Source organism: Dasypus novemcinctus, chromosome 4 (assembly GCF_030445035.2).
Source record: "Dasypus novemcinctus isolate mDasNov1 chromosome 4, mDasNov1.1.hap2, whole genome shotgun sequence".
NCBI lineage: Eukaryota > Metazoa > Chordata > Mammalia > Cingulata > Dasypodidae > Dasypus > Dasypus novemcinctus.
The window spans coordinates 23,076,359-23,100,810 of NC_080676.1; the positions used below are offsets into that span (position 1 = coordinate 23,076,359).

The following is a 24,452-nucleotide window of genomic DNA, read 5'->3' on the forward strand; positions in this document are numbered from 1 at the left end:
TCTTACAGCTATATTAGATGAATTTGCCTCAGAAAGGTTTTTCTGTAGAATTATGTAAGCATAAGCATATCCAAGCACCCTGATAGTCAAGGTTTAACTTTCTCCACTAAATGGTGGAGTCGGGCATAGGGGTGTACAACACCCACCCCGCCCGAGGCATGGGCTGCTGCCCACTTCCGCCTCAGTTCTGTGCCCAAAGACTTCACAGGGTGGCAGACGTGCCATGTTAGCAGCTAAAGCCAGAGGTCTGGAGTTAACTCAAATGTGGCTGTGAGTCACTGGCGGGACTAGGAACTGAAACCAAGTATTAGCACAGGGCCTGGTGCTTCCCTCCAATGTTTAAGGTCAAATCAGTGGGTAGTGGCCTCGTGGGATGAAAAAGGCAAGACACAGTCAGGGGTGACGCGGCTCAGTCCTGTCCCCACCCCCTTCACCCTGGGGCTCAAGCTGTCATCTCCGTCTTCAGACAGGTCTTGACATCTCTCCCGAGAGGAACGAGGGAGACACGGTGCAAGTCGAGGCACCTCCCTCGCGCCTCCCGAGAGAGTGTGAGCCGAGCCAAGTACAGCGATTGCCCGCCGGAAAGCGAAGATGTTTTTGAAGAGACAAGCCTGGGCATTCCTCCCATCCACTCAGGGTGAATCGAATTCAAAGTGGTCCATTTCTTCACCCTTGCTCCCCCCCAACCCCCACGAAAAATCTGATGTCCAAGGACTGTAATCAGCCCTTTCTGCTCCGCCTAAGGGACAGTCGTGACTGGGCAGCGAGAAGCCAGACTGGCTCGAAAGCATCAACAAAGGACTATATTTAGTTCTGAGCTCTCCGCCTAAATTCCTCTTATTTTTTCACTCTTCGCTTCAAAACGACTGGGTTGGGGAAGTGGGAGGAAGGGGGCGGGGGAGCAGCGGAGAAGGAACAGCTGTGCCTCCGCCTTGCAACTCAATCGCTATAAATAACCAATCATAAGTGGAGGCTACTTTTTGGCCAATGAAGCAGCCCAAACTGATAAAATCTTGGCGGCAGCCAATGGGAGAGAATTTGGGGGGTGTGAGACTTGCGCCTCGGGACCAATGGGTACCGAATTCTGGGAGAGGTAATTCGAGCTGCAGTGTGGGTGTACGGTGCCAAAGCTTCCTACTTCCAAGTCCCCAAACCTGCTCTGCCGACTGAGCATGCCCAGAGCCCCGCGAGCGCCCCCCTGACTTTTTGGATTGGGGTGCATTTCGGGCCTCCGGGTTTTGGACATCGGCGAGAGGGAAGCGGGTGGGACCGGTCAAGACCCCGCGGGGAGAACCCCGGTCCCGAGAGACCGCCCCTTCCCTCGCCGGGACAGGGTCTCAGCCCAGTTCTCCCGTTTTCTTTGTCCAGGAGGTGAAGTGCAGGAAGGAGCAGCCGGGGAAGGCGGCGGCGCGTCTCTGGAGTGAGAGGCAGGCACTCCGCGCGCCGCTCGTGCACTCCAGGGCACCAAAAGGTCTCCGAGCCCGAGGCGCACACCTGCCGGGGGCTCGAGAAGTGGAGTCCACGGGCCGCGCACAACGGGATTGGCCGAAGCCCAGCTACCCCATCCGCCGGGCGGCCCGCGGCCACCGCGCGCTTCTCCAGATACGCCGCTCCCGCGCACAAACCCCAGAGCCGAGAAAGAGGGGCGCCTCCGTCTTCCCGTTTGCGCTGTCCCACCTCGCCCCCCCCCCCCCCCCACTTCCCCCAGACACACACACACACACGTCCCCCGTCTAGTTCCGAGACACGCGCCGCTCCCCACTCCGCTCCTCCGGACTCGAATCGCGAGCCCCGCCCCCAGCCCGGCCCCTCCCCGGCCCCGCGGAAAACCCGGAACCGCGCCTCGGACGGGCGCGGCGGCGGCGCACTGGGCATGCTCGGCGGGGCGGGGAGGGCCGGGCTGCGCGCGGCGAGTAGGAAGCCCTCGCCCCGCGGAGGCTGCGAGCGAGAGCGCGATGGGCCGCGGCGGTGGGCGCACGCTCCGCGGGGACTCATGCCACGCGTGTCCCGGGCCGGCGCGCAATTAGCAGCCGCCCCCGCAGCTCGCCGCCGCCTCCTCCCCGCCCTCCCGGGCTGCGGCGGCCAGGAGCGCCCGCCGTCGCCTCGCGCAGGCTGCTGGCATTGTCCTCCCGGTCCGCCGCCTGGCTGGGCTGCCGCTGCGGGCTGCTGCGGGGCCCCGGACGCGCGCCCCTAGCCCCCGTCGCCGCTGCCGGCCCGGCCCCCGCGCTGTGATTTTTGCGTCCTGCCCTCCCCGGTTACCCTTGCCTGGGGTTTTCTCGCGCGGCTGAAGAAGGGGAGAAGTCCAGCCGCCAAGCCCAGCCTTGCCCGGGCTGGAAGCCCCGACGGGGCCGCGGCAGGCGCCGACGGAGCCATGAGAGAGTACAAAGTGGTGGTGCTGGGCTCGGGCGGCGTGGGCAAGTCCGCGCTCACTGTGCAGTTCGTGACGGGCTCCTTCATCGAGAAGTACGACCCGACCATCGAGGACTTCTACCGCAAGGAGATCGAGGTGGACTCGTCGCCGTCGGTGCTGGAGATCCTGGACACGGCTGGCACGGAGCAGTTCGCATCCATGCGGGACCTGTACATCAAGAACGGCCAGGGCTTCATCCTCGTCTACAGCCTCGTCAACCAGCAGAGCTTCCAGGACATCAAGCCCATGCGGGACCAGATCATCCGCGTGAAGCGGTACGAGCGCGTGCCCATGATCCTGGTGGGCAACAAGGTGGACCTGGAGGGCGAGCGCGAGGTCTCTTACGGCGAGGGCAAGGCCCTGGCCGAGGAGTGGAGCTGCCCCTTCATGGAGACGTCGGCCAAAAACAAAGCCTCGGTGGACGAGCTGTTCGCCGAGATCGTGCGGCAGATGAACTACGCGGCGCAGCCCAACGGCGACGAGGGCTGCTGCTCGGCCTGCGTGATCCTCTGAGGCGCCCGCGGCCGCCGTGCGCCGGCCGCGCTCTGCGCACAAAAGCCAAACGCACCCGACTCTCTCAATGTGATTTCTCTTCATGCTTTGAGATTGGAGACGACTGTGCATCGGCGGAGGAGCCCCGGGAGTACCACTGGCCTCCGCGGCCGGAGTCCCCCGCCTCCGCCCGGTGTCCAAGGGGGTGTCCCGGCTTGACCATCCGAGACCCTATTGGGAATGTGGCTCTTTGCAGCATGTACGTTTCTCATTGATTTTGGTTGACGCATTATTTCCCTGTTTAAGTAGCCGTTAGGGCGCTGTATTGGCACCTTGACACCCGGCAAGTAAAAGTTTCGGCCTGGAAAAAGATGGGTGTTGGGGTGGGGGAGTGAAGGAAGAGGAGGGGAAGAATGGAAGAAAGGGTGGTCTTTTTTTGGGGGGGGTGGTCAACAACCGTTGTGTAGTTCCAAGTTTTAAATACATGGAAGGAAGTCCGGGAGAACCATGTGAAGGAGCAGGAGGAGGGGAAGAAACTTTTGTTTTTTTCCTTTTTTTCCAGGAGTAGATGGAAATTAACATGGGGTTCCTTTTCTGCCAGCTTGGAAGGGCAGCCCCGTGACTGATTGCGATTCTGAGGATGTCTATGCAAAGTTGGATTCTTGTTACAGTGTATCCAATCTGAAGTATTGCACATCTGAACTGGGACTGTTAACACTGATGCCAATACGGTGTGGGGTGCCAGAAAGTGTCTGCTGATATTTGTGGAAAAAAAAAATATCTATTTTGTTTACCTACTGTATTAAAGGGGAGTCTGGGGGAGAACGGTAGTTTTGTTTTTTGTTTTTTTTTTTTAAATCAGCTGTGAAAAAAATGTTACAGATCTGCACATTTTTTTGTAATGTGTGTTTATTTTTAAGTTTAGGTTTTTGTTTTGTTTCTGTTTTTGGTTGGCAGTAACAGATTTTGATGACTAGCTCTTTAAAATACAGTACAAAGACTTCCTAAATGTGATTCAGGGCCCCCAGCACCCCTGTGTCTGCAGAGTGCCTTCAAAACTCAGCTGTTCCAGCCGGTGCCAACCTGTGAACTTCCCACCATATTCTAGTATCTGATACTCCCCAAACCACTTCCCAGTTTCCTTCCAGTAATCTTCCTGAACAAGCCAGGACAATAGGGCCTGTTGTTCAGTGAATTTCTTTTATTATTTCCAGCCTTTAAAATGTAATTTCCATGCCTTGCAATGATTTTTTTTCCCCTTCATTTTGTTCGAAATTTGAGGTATTTAGCTCCCCTTTTATATTATTTTATATATATATTTTTTTGGTTTTCTGTTATAGGATGTTCCTCCGGAAGCAAAGAGCAAAATTTTACTGTCATGATGTATCAAGAGAATCCTAACTAATTGTAATTTTTCATTCCAGACATGTGTTTAATCATTGTCTCTTCATTTTAAGACTTTTAATACAAATGTCATTTTTAAAGAAAAAATCAAAACTATGTGTTTCTGTGTTTCATATTCAGTGATTTAAGAGAGTGTCGTGGGTGGAGTCGATGGGCTAGGTGTGTGATGCCCTTAAGAAGTGTTTATCAAATTTTGAGGACAGCTATTTCAGTGATGATTTGGGTGACTGTTCCCAACTCCTAAAATATGGAGAAAAATCATCTAGAAAGCCCTGGGGCCATGTCTTACCATCAGAGTACAAGATGGGCCAGAGTATTGAATCTGTTCAGCTGACATGGAGGTAGGGAAACCAACTGCTGGTACTGCCTTAGATTTGAGAAAGTAATCCTCCACCTGGCAGGGCAGGTTGATGCTCATTCATTTATTTTTCTTGCCTTGATTTTGTTGTTTACATTATGTCATGCCAAGTCAAAAACCTGTTTGGGGATGATGGTTTCCGTTTCAGAAGTCAGATCTAGTAGTGTCTCCTGCAGTACATTTGTATGGGTTTTGATATTTTGAGGTTTTGATGTGAAAATAGATCTTCAGACTAAAACAAAACAAAACAGACTTAAGACAGTTACCTTGCTGTCATTTCACTCTGGTTTGTGGAGTACACTTGGCCTCATAAATTTTTCCACTTAACAGTAGGAGGCAGTATGAGCTTTTTAGTTTTCATTTTGGAAGGCTTATTATTAATTTAATTTCTGTAAAATAAAAAAACCAGGCACAGAAGCACTTGATGTACCTCACATCTCTGAAGAATAGATATAGTCTTTGGAGGCTCTTTTGAGAAAGGGATGTATTACGTTGACAAAGCCAAAAGAAATTACAAGCCACAGGTTTCCTTAAAGCTGTATTAACATACCTTGCCTTAAAACAGGGGTTCTTCTTTTGTTCCATGGGCCCCATTGCCAGTCAGGTGAAATGAATACTACTCTAAGTTATTTATTGCATACATAAAAGTGAAGGGAATGTTAGATTTCAGTTAGAGGACAGCAAAAATAAAGATAAGAAGTTGATTTTTTTTCAGTTCAAGCTCACAGACTCCCTGAAATCTTTGGTCCCTGGACTGGTGGTTAAGAACCTCTGCCTTAAAACGTTCTTTATTCAGGATGCATCTCAGTATTGAGTGTGGATGAGGAATATAAAATTTTGCCTGTGATGGTCCAATAGCCACCTTTTTTTATTTTTTCATTTTAGATCTCATTTAAGTGTAACATCAAACTCAATTGAAAGGCAGTATTTTATATATATGTATATATTCTAAATGTAAAAATTAAGAGAAATTGCTCATTATGATTGATTCATTGATCGATTCATTTTTGTGTTTAAATTTAGTTGTTTAGCTCTAAAGTGTTGGAAATTCTGAAGACATGTATCAAACATTCTCTGAAAATTTTTTTAAAAAAGAAATGTAGTGACTGTTTCTTATACTGTTTTTTGGAAACCATTTGACACAAAGTACTGCCAAGTATCTGACTAATTTAAGAAATGCATATACTCCTGACAGGGAGTATTTGAAAATGGGAAATTGGAAATGAAATGGGTTGCTGAGTACATTAATCGCCTTCGCACAGAATTTAGTCATGCAAGTGACTTTATAGATCTGGGATAGCAGGGCAGAAGGTTTTAATATGCTTTTAGTGGGTACGGTGAAATAAATGCATTTGGATTCTCAAAGAAAGTAATTGTATATGTGTGCCTGGTCCAGGAAAATAGTAGTTCTGAGTTTTGAGGCTTCTCCATTATCTTCTTGACAAAATTGAGAGAAATTAGGGATTCCTATTTTTTTTTTCTTAAAAAGTTAAGAATATGTCAGTTTCTTTGACCAATAATAACCTCTTGTGGAATTGTGGTGTGAAGAGATAAGAACATTTGTTTCACAAAAAAAGTTGAGCTGACCTAAGAATGTTGAAGGAAGTAAGCGAGGTAGGTAGGGTAGGAGTTTGTTGTAATCACCTGTGAAAACAGAAATTGGCTGGGAAAGTAGCTTTCATCTTGAGTTAAAACTGACTTTTAAACTTGACTCCTGCTGCTTTTTAACAGCTTTGCCTTTTGGTCCCTGACTATCATCCTCCAGGTTCTAGGTCCTTTCAAAGGATTTTTTTTTTTTTTTTTTTTTGGTCCTCATTTAAGTAATAGCCTCAGAAAAGTTGTAATTATTTTATGTCTAACATTTTCATGTTTGGGAATGTGGGCTCTTAGGTAAAACAATTTCCATGTTGTTAGCTGCTGAAATAAACCTTATTGAATCACATTTAGGATCAGATCTGTTTGGATGTAGACTTCTTTAAACTTGTCTAAGCCTTCCTGCTTCCTGATTAGTTAATATTCCCTGTAGGTGGTAATCCAGAAATGCTTTACAAATGTGTTCACCATCACAGTATTGTATCCCCTTTTGAATTATAGTCCAGCATTTCTCACAGGTGGGTCAGGAAGGTATTTTTGAGAAACAGATGCAAAATACCTCCACCTTAATTGTCATAAAAGCATATTTTTTCCAACAGCTGGACTAAGTCCCTAAATTATAAATATGAAGGAAACAAAGATTTAATTTGGAGATGGCTGTTAGTTAAAATGATACCTAATATTTATCACAGCGTCTGTTTAATGGGTAAAGACTTGCTAATGCAAATTTTATCTCTGTGGAAATGTAGCAGATTTTTAAATACAACTAATAGAATGTGGCATTCTTGATTATTTTACTCTTGACTACTAGGAATGTGAATGCATTTAATTGAACATGATGCTGGTTCTAGACCATATATTCGATCTAAAAACAGTGATATTTTGATGGTTGAAGAAGGCTTTAGGGATCATCTAGTCCAGTGGTTCTCAAATTTGACTGTTTATCAGAATCACCTGGAGGTTAAAACCTATTTCTGGGTCCCTCTCCAGAGTTTCTGATCCAGTAAGTCTGGAGTAGGGGCTCATAATTTTCATGTCGCTGCTCCTGGGGCCATCCTTTTAGAACCACTGATCTCGTCCAAACCCCAAATGAGTGATAGACGGAGAGCCCCCTGGATGTTAAGGGACGTCGACTCAGCCCCATGTCACACATTGTAGGGTGCTGCCTACCAGTCAGTCATAGAATTATTTGATCCTGTGAAATCCACAGCTGAAGAGGATATTCAGCATTATCCACTAAGACTGCTCAACTGTTGAGTGTAAAATGGGATAGACACATGTTTTTGGCTGTTTTCACATTGGCTTGTGAACAGTTTGGCAATTATATTCGGTGTTCATTCAGAAGCTGACCTAAATGGAAAAGTAATCTTGATTAAAGTAGGGGCATGGCCTGATTAAATAATTGGAGTCAACATTTCCCCCTAAGAAACAATTTTGAAAAGAAAGTCTTCGATAAAAGGGAACATTTTTAGGTATTTATGGCTTCTTTCTAAGATTCAAAGATAAAACATCTTAACTTTTCTGGCATCCTAGCAAGGATTCTAAAAAAGTTATGTTAAAGAATTTAAATCCTCAGGTCATGGGAGACACATGTATGTATGTGTATGGATGCAGATGTAATTACACTCACTTCCAATTTCTTACCTGACTTCCTCGTGTTAATTCAATCTCATGAAGTTCTACTGTGATCCATTCTGGGAAAATGCATCCCATAAAACTGCCATGCATCTTGTTTTGGTATGCAGCTTAATTCAAATGGAAGTTCCCAGAACTCTAGGTTAAAGATCTGGGTTTTAAAGGTAGTTTACAGGCTTCTAAATAGAGATCTAATTAACAAACGATGTTGCTCATTTCAAATTTCTCTTTTACAATTCTGAGTATGAGTTTATAGACTGAGGGAGTAAAAGTCATTTGTTAGATGTTAAGAATATTATGAATATGTTTGGGTCAGAGGGGAGGGCTTTAATTAAGCGCTTCTCTTTCATTTTTAATTGTTTTCTGGACTTGGGCTATTTTGCTTATATTTGCCCTTAAAATAAAAATATTTTTTGTGAAAGTATTTTTGCACCCTATTGTTGCTTGTGTTATCATTTGCATAGCGTAACAGTTACAATAATAGCTCATTGTAGTAGCTTAATAACTATCTGCTGAATGAATGAAATATGGAGTGTTAAGTCTGAAACTATTTTAATAGAAACTGAATAATGTTGATTGAATATTGGTAGGTAATTGTCACCCCTACTCTTGTAAATTTGACAAGATATTCTTTAGAACTATGTCTTTCATTCATACTATGTGAACAAATTTGGTTTACCCTTCTGGTGAAAGAACATTGCCGTATGTCTTCTGAGTTTAAGGTTGACTTTAAAAAGTTACAAACATTTATGGCTGATATTTTGAGATTTTTGACAGTATTATGGAGCTGCATATTCAAAAGGCTATTTCTGTAGTAGTATAATGAAGCTCTGACTTTGGTACAATTTCTTGATCTTGGTTTTGACTTTATGTTATTTCTAGTAAGTTAATTTGGATTACTATTACTTTTGTTAGGCTATTTGAATTTTAGCGTTTTTGACTGATTTTGGAAAAATATATTTAAACAGTCTCTTGTATTTTGAAGTTATTTACCAAATCAGAAACTAAAAGAATAAAAAATATGTAATAGTCCATCATAATACTGGTTAAAATTCATAAGAACTGGATTAGTTAATAGAAAGAGAAGGAAGGAATAAAGGAATGACAGTTTCTAAAGACCTAGTGAAATTGTCTTGAGAAATGGAAATAATCTGTTATAGATAGAAGAGCAAAATGGTTTTATGGCTTATGGAACGGTGGGTCTTGATATTGTTTATAATTTGGAGTGGGGGCAGGCTTTGGAGCTAAATAGAAGTCTTTGAGAAAAGGTTCAGAATAGGTGGGTAGAAATGTCCTTTCTTGTCCAATTAACTAAACTCACTATTTTTAAATATTTGCAAAGTGATGTGAGGCTAAGTTTCTCAGAGGTTTGAAAATGTGTGGTTGGCATATTTGTGGTAATTGTGAAAAATTGCAAATGCAGCTAAACATTTTTTAAAAATAGAAATAAGAAAGATTTTGATGCATTTTGAGAAAGGTTTTAGTACAAGTGCACAAAAATGCCCCACATTGTTCTTTGATTGTTAAGAATATGGTTTCAGTAGCAGTTGGTAAACATAGCTGAAATTAATTCATTGTTCAGCAAAGAGTTATAGAACACATACTGTTAGCTGTGGTGTTAAGACTGGTGCTTAAATGGGATGGAGTAAGGCAAAATGATGCTAACTTTTTTTTTTTTTTAATATTGTAAGTCTGTCTGGCAGGGAATAGAATAGAATATTTATTGACAAGTGGGTCCTTTCTTTGAAAGATACATGGATATGGTAAATAAATATGAACCCCATGGTTTTCAAGGACCTGATGCTTTTTTGTTGTTGCACATGGAACTGTGCAATGATAAGACTGTTTTTGTTTCATTTATCTAAGTTTCTGCGTAGTTTTTAGAAATAGCTAAACTGAACACTTAGAAGGTGGAAATCAACTTGCTTTCATATTTTCATGTCAAAGGAAAGGGAAAGATGGATAAAAAGGCTCATTTATTCACTGAGACATATACTTTTTTAAAAAATCAGGAATCAAATAAAAGGGAAAGGACAATTTCAGTTATATTCTCAAAGAAAAAATTGTTTGCGTTCAGTCTTTTTTTGGAGTTCCTCATATGAGCAGGTTAAGGACAGGGTGTTTCTTTTGGAAAAGATAATCTGAAAACTAGTGTGCCAAAGAATTAAGCTGACGTTTTTAAGTTTGCTAAGCTTATAGTTATTTTATACAAAAGTTTTTCTTTTCACATCTTTAGTGCTTATTAGAAGAAGGCAGCTACCTTAGAGAAAAAAATGTTGGGTAACAAGTTTTAAGAGGTAATAGTAAAGCCATTTGAATTAAAGGGTGGAGTTGTGGTTATTAACCTCTTTTAATTTGCAAAATAAGTTCTAGTGACCATTTGACTATCTTATCAATTTAACAATATATCTTTACATATGGCAAGTTAGAGAATTACAGAGGTAGCAGATTTGTCCATGTGAAGGTACTTAAATTGTTTTATTTTTTCAAATCTGGTTACTATAAAACCACTTTATGAAATGCAAATTTACTAATAGTACTATACTTGAGTAAAGGCTCTAATATTTTTTATCTGTTACCTGACCATTGAGAAAAAAATATTCAAGCCATGAACTCGGAATATTTACATATTATTTAATAGTATGCTTTAGAAATAGAAATAGGCATAAGAAGTTTTTTTAATATTCTTTTTAGAGGATAACAGTATAGGCTAATAATGAGATATTATTAGCCTCTACAAAGATCTGTACTAACATAGTTCCACAGAAATATATATTTCAGTAAAATATTTTTTTAAATAGCTTTGAATTCTATCATCTAGTAGAAAAAGGCTTGCATTTGGAGTATTTTACTTTGATTTCAGTTATGTAGCTTTAATTAGTTATATTACAGACTTTTCCTTTTGTATATCATTTCATGCATTCACAGGTGGTTTATGCAAATAATTTCCTCTATCACAATTATAATACATATTAATTGATAAAAATCTAAAAACTGCTTAACTGATACTGGTATGAAATGTATTTTCAGTATAAAAGTATAAAGGGAGAAGTATTTTTCACACTTTATTTGAAGTCCAGACTGAAACAGATGCAAGTAGTTGGAAAAGATTGCCCACTAGATTGACAGTCCCTTTAGGTTTGGGTATATTCTATGCATTTCATTTTTAAAAGTGATAAATGAATGCTTTAAAAAACAAAAAACATGATATAATTAAATTATAGGAATATTCATTTGAAAATACTTAGAATTGCCCCCCAAATGTTTCCAGACCATCTCTTCTTCCTCTGTAATTGTGGGCTGGGATCAAGAACAGAGAAATGACACAACTGCACTCTTTTTCTTCAAGAGAATCTTGTTCAATGAAAGGCAGGACCAACAACAAACAGAAACCGAGGCCAGAAAGCAAAACTGCTGTTCTGTTTTGCACAGCGCAGCTTTTATTTCATTATCAAGGAAGCATAAATAGTGGTAAGGGCAATGAAATCCTTGCCTTAATCATGGTAGTGTTCAGCAGGCGGTGGAACACTCGTGTTGCCACAGCTGGAGAGAGGGATGGAGCTGACGAGGTGAATAAGCTGCAGACTATGGTAGATTTGTTCTCAGCCCACATTCCTGCCCAGATGGTCCTTCAATACCAAAGGGTTTCCCCATGGTAAAATGTATGATTCCCTGTGATTCAGGATTTATTGAGGCTTAGGGCTGCTACTGGCCAAAGGTGAAGAAGTCTATGGAATGGAGTGATAATGCTGCTGTGATGGATTTGACTCTAACCCAGGATTTTTCAGCCTCACCCTTTCAGCGTTTTGGGCTGGATAATTCTTTATCTAGAAGGGTGGGGGCTTTCCTGGCCATTGTAGAATGTTTAGCACCATCCCTGGCCTCTCTTCCATAGATGCCAGGAGCACCCCCAGCCCCCAGTCATGAAAACCAAAAATGTCTCCAGACTGCTACCTGTCCCCTGAGAAGCCCTGCTCTAAGCTCGATCATGTGGAGATGGCGGTGGCATAACCCAGACGAAAGGTGGGTTGAAGGAGACTAAACAAGGAGTGGTTAAGGTTTTCTGTACTCAAAAATTTCCCCACATTGCAGAAATTAGAACTTCTTTGCAATTAATGCAAAACAGGCAATGCAATTAAAATCCAATGCCCTTTATTATGCTCAGGACATTACTGCTTTGATCAGCTGACTAAATCCACACTTAAGAGTACACAGCATTCCTGGAGTAAGGTGAACTGGGGATTTTGGTCTCCCGTAGGGAGAAGTATTCCAACGCAGGGTTTGCTTTGGTAGGTGATGAACCTGGATGTCCAGAGAGTATTGGAGAGGGACCTAGGAAGATGGTTGAAATCCTGGAAGGTATTTAGAGGGCATCAGTGTTGCAGTTCTCCCAAAGCCTCCATTGGGAAATATTTGGAAAGTTTTCAGTCTTCACTCTGCTTTCTTCGGTTCATCTCGGTCTCTTTCCAGTCTCATCCAGGCCACTATTCAACACCAGACCACTTTGGAGTAGAAAAGATGCATGATATGCATTCCACCCCTCTTTATTTTCATTTTTGCAAGCACTCTTTTTTCCTCCTCCTCTCCCTGCCTCCCTTCTTCCATTCATTTAGCAACCTTTTGAACAAAGGACTCTTGAGTGTGTCCCTGGTGGCTGGACTCCCGCTGCTTAGTTGCAGGCACCTACCTGTGCTCAAACCTCTCAGGCGGTCACGCAGGGGCGGCGGCAGAGGCGGTGGTGATTGCCTTGTAATTAAGTGCCTCTGGAATCTGGCAGCCTCTAGCTAGCACATATGCTGTGGCTGCCAACCCCGCTGGAATACAGCATTAAGTATCCTGTCAGCAAGTTCATTAATGTGGAATTAACTCAATGACCATGGATCTTTAATTTACTTTGAACTGGGCATGGTTGGTTATTTCTTAAGATTTAAATGAAATAGATATTCTACAACCTGTGCAATATACCCTTAGAAACTTTAAACAACGAGACTATTAGGCATCCTACTTGGTAGGACAATTAGGATTCTATACTTCACAGTGGGCACATTTGGAAATCTTAACATTCCTAGTAGGTGGGTGATTTAACAATTTTGTAAATGAGCCAGAACAATCCTCAAGCCCACCAAAGGTTCTCACCAACTAGAAGGGTGAGCAAAGCAGGTAGTAAATGAAATAATTATTTACAGTAAAGGAAAAGCACTGTTTGGTAAAAGTGTGTATGTGATTTGGATACCTTAAATTTGCTTCCCAAATTTAAGAACAATCTTGAATCCTACTGGATGGTGTCAATAGAAATATTTTTCTCTGTAGTATCTTTGTATTACGTTGGAAGAAAAAACATCAAATGGAATTGGCAATGTGAACACAATTAAGATAGAGAAATACAGATTTGGTATATCTAAATATCCTGTTTATTTTATAGTCTATTTACTTCTTTTATAATCATCTGTGCAGTTTTGCAACATTTTTCATTTCTTATCTCTAGGTTTTATTGGTTTGGGGGTGGTTATGTTTTCTTGCTAATTAAAAAGTTTCTAACAAGGGACAATATTCAGTCATAAATGACTTGAGTGGTAGCCAAGAAAATCCATGTATTCATAAATTTAAACAAATACTTGTGTGGGATGTTTTGCAATGTCATTATTTATGTTATAGTTTCGAAATGATTTTCAAAGCAACACTTCCATTGGAAATGTTATTCACCTTTTCTTTGATTAATTGCCATTTGATTATTATTTGAAAAGTAATTATTTTTAAAATCATTATTATGAACTTTCTCCAGTTTATGTTTTGTAGTAAAATTATGAACAATTTTATTTTTTAAGGTTTCTCAGGAGAGTAGCCCTTTGTGAATAGAAAAGAGCATATCTGTGAATTACCCAAAAGTTCTAAGTAGTTGTGTGGATTTATCATGGTGGTGGTGGTGGTGATTTTGACAAAATATGTACCCTCTTAATTACAAGTAATATAATTGGCTTGTAATAGTCTGCAGGGAAGCAGCTGAAATACATGTACAGTGGGACAATAGTATGACTTTGGTGCTAATTTTGAGTAATCAATAGAGTAGATAATATACCAAAAATAAATAAAAAGTTGACCTCCTGGAAGGTATTTTAGTTTAGTCATTTTAACTTGCAGTTTAAAGTTTTATATGATGAAAATGACCAGTTATGATAACATTGCCATCAGTGAGAATCATCAATTTTCACGTGGTAAAAATATTCTGACCACCTATATTATCTTCATTATCTTATATCCCAAGTCTGGACCATTTGACTTTTGGAAACACGGTCTTTTGTTTTCCAGAGAACATGAACAGATTTTGTTGTTCTCATTGAATTCGAAATTGATTTTAAAGTGCTATGTGTCAGAGCTTAAATAGATGATAGGAACCTGATTTTTACATTTTTATTTTCAGAATACAAACTTTGTATAGAGTCTGGTTTCATTAATCAGTAGAACATTTTCTCAAAAATAAATAATGAATATAATAAAGTGAGAGAATTTTATGATCACTGCTGACTTTGGTCCCACTGAATTTTTTTTTCCTTTTTCCAGTTTGTGAAACATGTATTTTCTTGACTTTTCTATATGTGCATTCTAGAGCAAAAATGAAATCTTTGTGAAATTTGTTTTTAAAAGTTGATCTTTCAGTGTATTTTTCTCAAAGCATAATTCCTTAAAAAAATAGTTGATCTGAATAGAGTTGAAGCTTTTGCCTAAAATAGTAAATTATTGTTCCCATAGCAACCATTATTTACTCTTATATAACTCCCTGCTTCATGAGATGGTGGATATATGCAATATAACTCTAATTAAATTTTGCCTTTTATTAGGTGGTTAAGTGTGTGGTTTCCAGGAATAGAAGGTGGAGGAAGGTGGGGAGTGATGGGATGTTTGTAGAATCTGCAAAGTGAGAACAGGAGGGTTGCTAGGTAATAGAAGAAAGATTTGCTTAGGATTTCAACCATAATATTGTACTATGTTTTGAAGAAAAAATATACATTGAAAAGCACATTTAAATTCATCATGTTTAGTATACTTAAATGAGATTTCTTACCTCTTTAGACATTATAGGTTCTGAATTAGAGAATAAGAAAGTATCAGAAAATGTATTGATATTGTACTATATACTTCAAATGTATGTTTTAGCCAGTTACTTTTTTTTTTATTTCTCTCCCCTTCTCCCCTCGCCCCCTCCCACTTTATTTTGCCTTTTTTTCCCAAGGACATAACTATCTGCAAACCATGAAGAATGTATTCATATAGTGAATTAAATATTGAGCACCATGCATACCCAAAACACTGTGCCAAGAATAAGCTACCATCTGTGCCTTCAATATATTTAATATGTTTATACATTAATTTTTTATTACTGAAATCCTCCAGTAGAAGGTAAGCTTATTAGGGCAAGGACTTTTTATCCCCAGCACCTGGAACAGAGCCTGGCCTATGGTCGGCACTTAGTGTCAGTTGAATAAGGAGTGAGCAGTTAGTTATAATGGAAAAAGAAGTAAGTTTGGCTGGAACACTAAAAAAAGGTCACAATTGCCAGAAAAGTTGATGTATGCCTGCATCAATGGCCGACAAATATTATAGAATGAAAATTTGGTGGCTGTTCTTTTACTCATTAATTCTGAGAATGCATACCTAGGATTGGAAACGCTATTAGACTGCTAATGGGACTTCACATTTTCTGTAGAATTGTCAAAAGCAAAATTGAAATAGTTTTAGAGCTTTTGGGTCATTAGTATATTGTGATTTAAACCTGTGATTTGGGTCATTAGTATATTGTGATTTAGATCTGCATTGGTTTTCCAAACATCACGTATGCTTATGCCTTAGTTTATGTAGTAAATATGATTCTGATAAAGCTGTGTATAAAATTAAATCATATTTAAAATACAATTAAGAAACTTTAAGATCCAGCTTTGAATCATTTTGAAAGCAGATAAATTATTTTATACTGCAAATACCACTAGCTAGCCATTTGGACTTATATAATCACACACTGGATTTTTATTATATTAAACATTCATTTCTTATATTAACTTGGCTTTTTAAAATTTGAACACCAAGAATTCTATTTTAAGATTGGCAGACTCCTATTAGATTTAGTACCCCAGTTATGTTTGTATAGATTGTTTCTAATCTATGACTACTTCTCACTTCTGTGTCTTCCTAAACTCATGTCTATTTGGTGGTAGAGTATTTTTGAATAGATAATATTGAATTAGAATTGATTTCTAAGCAATAGTTTCAACCTTTCAGAAACCTATAAAATAATTAATTTGAAAGAGATATAAACTAATAGAAACAAATTGGATTTTCATAATACAGTATTTAAAAAAATAATTTAACTTCTTCAGAAACCTTGCGATTTTCTATAAATTTCTTTGTAAATGAAGAGATGCCATTTCGAAAAGGAATAATAAGGATAAATTGAGCTATGCTTATCAAAGACTTAGTAATAATTGAGCTTTTTTAGCAACATAGGCCAAATTTATATACATATATGAGCATAAAAATGTATCTAATCCTGTTTCAGCATTCTTATTAAAAATTAAAAAGCTTATAACCTGTCTATTTTAATTCCCTGCTGTCAGCAACTCTAGAAGCCTTTTGTTAGCTCCACAAGTAATAATCGGTGTGCCCGAAGGGGTATGCTCTGTGGCAGTCCCACCTCAGGCCTACCGACTCAGAATTTGGGGGTGGGGTAGGGGTGGGTCCAGAAATCTGTAGTTTAAAAAACGTTCCAGGTGATTTTATCCGTGGTAAAGTTTGAGAAGCACTGCTGTATTTGATACAAGAAGGAAATCCTGCTATTGATGGTATCAGTTTTGAAAAGAAATGTGTACAAATGACAATAACAGCATAGCAGTAATACAAAAGGTGATATTTGCTTAAAGAAAATCACTACACATAAAGTGCAATGGGAATTTAGGGGATAAGAAATTAGTATTGATATATCTCCAGTCATTCACACATTCGTTGACGCATTCAGCTACTAGGTACTGGGGCTAAGAAAGACACAGTCCTTGACTTAATAAGCTCGCAGTCAGGTGGTTCAACTTGCTAATTGCCTCCTAACTAGAGGAAACTTTAGAGATCATGTAAGCCAGTGGTCTCCCACTTGAGAGTGCATCAGAATCACCTGGCTGCTTGTTCAAGCATATTGCTGAGTCCCACCCCCAGAGTTGCTGATTCAGTAAGGACTGGTGGGGCCTGAGAAAGAACATTTCTAACAAATTCCCAGGTGAAGCTGATGCAGCTTGTCCAAGGTCCACAACTTAAGAATCACTTATAGCCAATAACTTCATATTAAAAATGGTAGTACTGCCTTACCCAACAAAGTTAGTTAATGACTAAGCCAGAAATTAAACACAGTTAACAGCCTTCTAACAACATATTTCCACTGCAGGCTGCCTTTGAGGTGCTGAAAAGAGGACACCTGCTTGATCTTGCAGTGATTCTAACACCTAGGGGAGTAAAGAGTTGGTATCTGGTGATAATTCATCAGGCACTTGTTTACATTGTATTTTAGTTTCTCATTTCAAAATCAGCCATGTTCTCGGCATATGCAATTCAAATTTTGAACTACAAGCTTTCCATTTCTGTATATGTAGGTCTAATTCATATATAAAAGTAACGTATGAGTCACATATCATTTTTGCAAGACTATTCTAAAACTTCCTACTACATTTTCCTTATATATCTTACAGGGGTTTCTTAAGACAAAGATCTTACAAAAACACTTTTTCTGTTGCACCTCTCTGTTAGATGACTGATTGTAGAGCTAACAACTCATGGTGTTTGTTAGGAGTAATTATTAAAATATGTATGGGTGACAATTAGTGGAGATGCTGTGAGTTCTTTGCTGATAATTTCAGTTCTCCTTCAGAAGTGTGTGTGATTTATCCAAAAATCCACAATACAATTCTCAGATTTGGGAGCGTAGATGTAGCCCAAGTGGTTGAGTGCCTGCTTGCTAAGTATGAGGTCCAGGGTTCGATCCCCCAGTATCTCCTTAAAACAAACACACAAATGAAAAAACCAGCACTCTCAGTAGGGAGCAGACGTGGCTTGGTAGTGGAGCACCTGCTTCCCATCTATGAGGTCCTAGGTTCAATCCCATGTATCTCCTAAAAAAAATTCTCAAATGCAGTAAATGAAAGAAAATACTTCACTCTCCTTTCTAATGGTGATAAAGAGAGCCCCCCCCCCCCAATTTAATTACTCTACTCTGCATTCTTGAGTGATTACATGAAAAACTCATATCCCACAGCACAAATCATGTAACTGCATTTTCAATGATAATGTGGAAAAATAGAGCATGGATAAAAATAATATACTGTTTTCTGGATTGTATTAGGATGTCCTCTGAAGATTACAAATGTATTTTCAACTGACTCCATTTTAAATCAAGTCTTATAAGAAAATTGCTTTGGTTACCTGAAGGTTAGGATTGAGGAAGGACTAAAAATGAGGAAGAGTAATGGCAGACAGATAAATCTTACCCTAAATAGATGAGTTCTTGTAGATACTGGAGCGATTATGCTTAATTCCATTGTGTTTACTGGCCTGTCAAAGAATGAAGGCATGCTTTAGACACTTATTCCCTATAGATACATGTCAATTTGCTACCAGTGAACCACTGTTACCACGTAAAGGATAGGGGAAATATCTCTTATCCCAGGTCTCTCTTTTGTCCTGAAGTTAATCTGTCCTTTCTCCCATTTAGATAAATAAGGTATAAAAAATACTCAGACTCCAACGCAGTTAAATTTTAGGCACTTTCACTTGTCACAGTTATCATCCAGTATCCCAAATTAAAGAGCAGCTGTTCAGATTCTCTTGGGTAGTACATGATGAGCCTTATTTCCTACTTCCTGTAAAGCTCAGTTTGAACTATTTCTGATTTTCTAGAACATCAAGTAATCATCCAGTCTTTAAAAGACAAAAACTCAGTATTATATTCTTGAATACTTTGGATGACCATTTATTGCTTTCTTCCTGAGGCATACAATTGGTTTTTCTCTAAATGCAGCGTTCTTACAGTTACATAAAAATGTTCATTTCGTGTACCTATAGTGTGCTATAGATAGCACAAAGTTATTTTCCCTCTGGAAATAAAGCCAAACACTTGCATGCTCTTCTTAAAATGGTTATGCCTTCAATAAACCCAGTTGGGTGGAAAGCTGGAATTTTCTATGGAAATTTGACTCAGTTTCCTAAGTTTGGCTTCTTGGGCTCTAAAAAGAAAAAGAAGGAAAGTGATGATTGCATGAGAGGGAAGAAACAGTTTAGACTAAGGATGAAATGGATCACTAATAGATTATTTTCCTTCTGCTTACCTCTCACAGGGGAGGGGATATAGAGGATTTTATAGTTTTGAAGTGTCTTCAGCCCAGATTTCCTAGCTTTGAAGTATTAATATAATAATACTAAATAGTAACTTAGTCACTGTATCAGCCTAATTTCATTATGGATAAGATAATCAGATGTTTCTGTTATCACTATATCAGATTATTTTACCATTGCAGTTCAAACATTAATGCACAGGTAAATTATCTGGGGATCTCAGTAAAATGCAGATTCTGATTGAGTGGGACTGGCTTGGAGCTTGAGATTCTGTGATTCTAACAGCTTCATGATACTGCTGAAGCTGTGGCCATAGACCTCACCTTGAGGACCTGAAATATAAGTATGATATAACCCAAAAGTGAATTTTATAACTAGGTGTCTTAACCGCTTTGCTGCCTTTTTGGAGTCTCTTGTAAGCAACTCCTCAATATCAAATAAAGCCTCTGGGATTTAAGGGTTCTCATCATAGAAGAAAAGTAATTATGAAAAAGAGAGAATAAAAACAAATTGTTTTTCAAGGCAAAGAAGTTGTTCTTGGAAGGAGGTGTATATCTCTTTTTTAAATAATTAAAACAAAATACTAGAGTTTAAAACTTGGCATCTCTTTTACATTAAGACGTTTAAAAATGTGTCTAATTCCTAATGATTCATTTTGACTATCCTGAGTCCTTCAGTTCTCATTTCAAAATCAATGTCAGTGCTTAGGAATTTAGTGCCACTCATCATTTGGTTCCATTTTATGAATATTAGTGATTTCAAGACTAAACTTAATTTTAGAATGTTATATTTTAAAAGTATGGATATCAACTAACTATGCCATGGTAGAATGGCAGCTGAACTCTTCAATATATTTTTTCCTCTTAATAAAATATGCATTTTGGGAAATATTAAATTTGCGTAATCGGAGCTCAGAAAATTTGCAGTGCCAGTGAAAGAATGGCATATTCGGCACACAATTTTTATTACTATAGATCAAGGAGCATTAGAGATAAAGTTAAATCACTCTACTCTTTCCATATCCATGTGGTGATTTATATAATAAGCATCACTGTAATTCTTTAATACTGAAGTTGTAGGTACTATTATTAGCACACAGTTTGAGCCAATTAATGTCATTTACTTTCTGCCTTGTGGAGCTATGATGGTCTTTCATGAATAATTAACTCTAAAATTTATAGTCTAAATTTTAAATCTTTTGTAATTAAAGTAGTTATATTTAAAAATAACTATTTTCCATAACAGCTTAATCTTGTATGGCCTGAGCAATACACTGCTCATTATATTCCCATGGAAAAAAGGTTTAAATGTTCATTGAGTACTAAATCTCATTAGTGTATAACATACATTTTGCATTTAATTTGAAGGTGTATTTATAAAGGATTTTGATTGTTCCAATATTTTGAGGCTTATTAATGTTTATGATTGGATTAAATCTCTCTAAATTGTATGGGTATATTAAAAGAAAATGAACTATGTTAACTCTGTATCTATTCCTGACAGACATCATTCTCAGTTGTTCATGGAAAAGTTGTTTTATGTATCATTTAAACTCTGGGCAGCCCCCTGTCCTGCCTCACCTAACATTCAGGCAATCTTCTATCTTATTTCTGAACTGACTTATAGCCACCTCCTCGATATCAGCTGTGCTGATCATTTGTAAAAGTTTATGTAGCACCTACTATGTGCCGGGTACATAACATATATAATTTCATACCATCCTCAGAATTATCCTACCTATAGCTAAGTTCCCATTTTTCAAGGCCAGTAAAATTAAATAACTTATAAAATTGCCCAGGATAAAAAGAGACTCACCTGGATTTCTAAGGGTACCTACTATCTATCTTCAAAGTCGTGTTCTCACTCCCTTGCTTCCCTCACCTTGCTGAATTGCCAACTAATTTTTAATGTTTGCCCACAAAGAATACAACTGTGATTTATATACTGTTAGTGTTGCAGGAAAATAGGTTCTATTACATTTTTTGTGATCTCTTTATTATTATTTTTTAATGTTACATTCAAAAAATATAAGAGGTTCCCATATACCACCCCCCTCACCCCATTCCTCCGACATCAACAACCTCTTTCATCGTTTTGGCACATTCATTGCATTTGGTGAATACATTTTGGAGCACTGCCGCACCACATGGATAATAGTTTACATTGTAGTTTACTCTCTACCTCAGTCCATTCAGTGGGTTATGGCAGGATATATAATGTCCAGCATCTGTCCCTACAATATCATTTAGGGCAGCTCCAAGTCCCAAAAATGCCCCCAATCACTTCTCTTCTTCCATCTCCCTGCCCTCAACAACTACCATGGCAACTTTCTCCACATCAATGCTACAATTTCTTCCATTACTAGTCACAATAGCCCCATAGGAGAATATCAGTAAGGCCACTCTAACCCATATTTTATTCCTCCATCCTGTGGTCCCTGGGATGGTGATGTCCACTCCACCTATATATCAAGAGGGGGCTTAGATTCCACATGGATGATGGATGCAGTTCTCCTACTTGCAATTATAGGCACTCTCAGTTCCTTGGTATGGTGGTTGATCATCTTTACCTCCCTGTTAGCTGGCCTGAGTAAGTACAAGGAACCAGAGGGTAGGAGTTGCAAGTTGGCTGAGGCTCAGGGCCCAGCTGGGACATAGACAGTCCAGGGATTCAAGTCTCCTGAGTATACATATACCAACCCTAGTGCCAACCATAGGTTCAGTAAAAGTGACAGAAGAGATGTCTAGAAAGGTCACCTCTGAGTCCAACTCCATCACACTTAGAAACACAAATTCCAAAGTAGGGCCAACTGACACAGCACTGAATTCCAGAGCCATCTGCCATGACCATAGAACCTGTGGGTCTCCATAGCCCTCAGGAGAACCAGCACCTGGGGTTGTATCTACTTTGGCTGTCTTTGTGGTCCTGCTGAGGCGTGTGTAAGCACAACCCCTCTAATGACCTCCTGAATCTTTTTTTTAAAGACTCTTAGCCATATAAATGCATTTGTCTTTGCCATTTCCCCCTTTTATTGAAGGTCAAAAAGCATGTTCTGCTGGTCAGAGTTGACCCTTTTATTCAAGGTCTTTTTCTAGTTGCATCACCAGCTGGTACTTGGTAGTAATCCCTTGGTGCCAGGGAGTCTCATCCCCAGGAGTCATGTCCCATACTGGGGGGAAGGTAATACATTTACATGCTGAGTTTGGCTTAGAGAGTGGCCTTATTTGAGCAACATAGAGGTTCTCAGGAGGTAACTCTTAGGTACCCTGCAGCTCTAGACCTAGTTTATATTTTAGGCACACAAGCTCATAAGCATAGTCATCAGTATCAAGGGCTCATTGTTGGACCATCCTTCTTTGTTGGTCTTTGCCATTGCACTTGGGGGATTGTTGCTGTTCCATTGGGGAATGTGATAGAGCTTCCCTGAATAGGAACTCAGCACTCCCTCAGCTGTCATTTGTAACTGTAACTACTATGAAAATACTCAACATACATCCAAACATTTTTGTACACACTATATACATGACCCGGAAAACTCTCTCCCAACCATGTGCCCCCATCAATAACATCCCACACCATTGTTCCTCCCCTGCCATAGTCGAAACTCTCTGTGGTCCAAAACTTCTTAGAAAATGGAACCTAATATATTGTCATATTCAAATAATAGGAAAATGAAAATAGTGATGGGTTTAAAGATTAGAAATAGAATACATATTAATTTAGAAAAAGTAAAATAAAGTAAAAATAAATTAGGGTATTAAAAAGTGAAAAATATTATAAAGCTTTGTTATTGATGTTTTGCCTTTCATCACTGAAATAGGTGTTGCCCTATATGTACAGTGGCAAGGCAATTTCCTTCATTTCTTCCTCAGTGTCTACATCCTTTTTTTTTCCTCTAATTTTTAATTTTGTCTTCACAAAAGTTTTAGATCACAGTAATTCACATATTAATATAGGGGACTCCCATATATCCAACATCAAACCCTTTTCCCCTTCCCCAGCAAGGATCTTTTTACATGTTCAAGTTATATTTGCTGCAGCTGATGCACAGATATTGAAACATAGCTTTCAAACATGGTTTCATTTTGGTTTACATTATGGTTTATATTTTAGACTGTACAGTTTTCTAAATTTTTAGTTGCCTTATGTTTTACATTGTAGTTTACATTTTAGCCTATAGACTTTTATACATTTTTGGTGTAATTTAACATGTCCTATATCTATCATTGCATGATCTTCCATTGCCCTTCCAGTTACCCTTCCATTGCCCCCCAGTTACCCTGATTCCATCTATTCTGTACCCCTCTTCCCTCCCCTCAGGCCCACAGTGACAATCAATCTTCATTACTTGAAGGGCCAGATTCACAGATACTTGCACCAATGCTGAGGACTTGACGTACTAGACTGTCCTTACCCATTGGGAGCTACCAATTCTCTCAAGAGACAATTCCCTCTGTTTGAGAACATCAGTCCTCCCCAGGATGTGGGTACACCTTCTCCCTCATTGTATTGGTCTCCACCCGATGATATAATACACTATGACAAAATGAGTACCCATATACTCTTTAGAAGCCTGAGCCTGTGCCAGATGCCCCCCCTTAAGCATCTTAAATAGGTAATCCTTCCTTATCATATTTTCTAAAGAGTTTTCTCAACGTTATAGTTTCAACCACATACCTGATAATCTCCCATGTTCAAATGTTCCCCCCAGCCCTCCCCCCCCCCCCCAGTTCCTTGGGCCATCCAACCCATCCTCCCAAATGTAGCCCCCCTCAAGCCTGCAATGCCCCACCCAAAGGTATCCCAATGCCTCATCTTATCCCTTCCATGTCCAGTGTAGGCGTTGGCTCACAAACTTCCCTCTCCCCCCCCCAACTTCCTTTAAGCTTATCATCTAGTCTCTAGTTCTCTGAGACAGCTTGATTTGCTTATTTCATATCAGAGAGGTCACGTAGTATTTGTCCTTCAATGCCTGCTTTCTTCAGTCAACATAAGGTCCTCAAGATTCATCCATGTTATCCCATGTGTTTGTACTGTATTCCTTCTTAGAGTGAGTAGTATTACATTGTATGTATATACCACATTTTATTTATCCATTCATCTGTTGATGGGCATTTGGATTGATTCCAACTTTTGGCAATAGTGAATAATGCTGCTATAAAGATTGGTGTGCATTTATCAGTTTTTGTCCTTGTTTTC

At 39.6% G+C, this 24,452-nt stretch overlaps 1 protein-coding gene across 1 annotated transcript; it reads left to right on the plus strand.

Moving 5' to 3' along the window:
• The first annotated feature begins 1,873 nt into the window (after positions 1-1,873).
• Positions 1,874-8,316, plus strand: RAP2B (RAP2B, member of RAS oncogene family). The gene has a single exon (XM_058295177.2). It carries the CDS (start codon positions 2,372-2,374, stop codon positions 2,921-2,923), a length of 552 nt encoding a protein of 183 aa, XP_058151160.1. The 5' UTR covers positions 1,874-2,371; the 3' UTR covers positions 2,924-8,316.
• Positions 8,317-24,452: the final 16,136 nt, after the last annotated feature.

Bases quoted from the DNA above. Each gene is read 5' to 3' on its own strand.
- RAP2B (XM_058295177.2), top strand. From the start codon at position 2,372: ATGAGAGAGTACAAAGTGGTGGTGCTGGGCTCGGGCGGCGTGGGCAAG.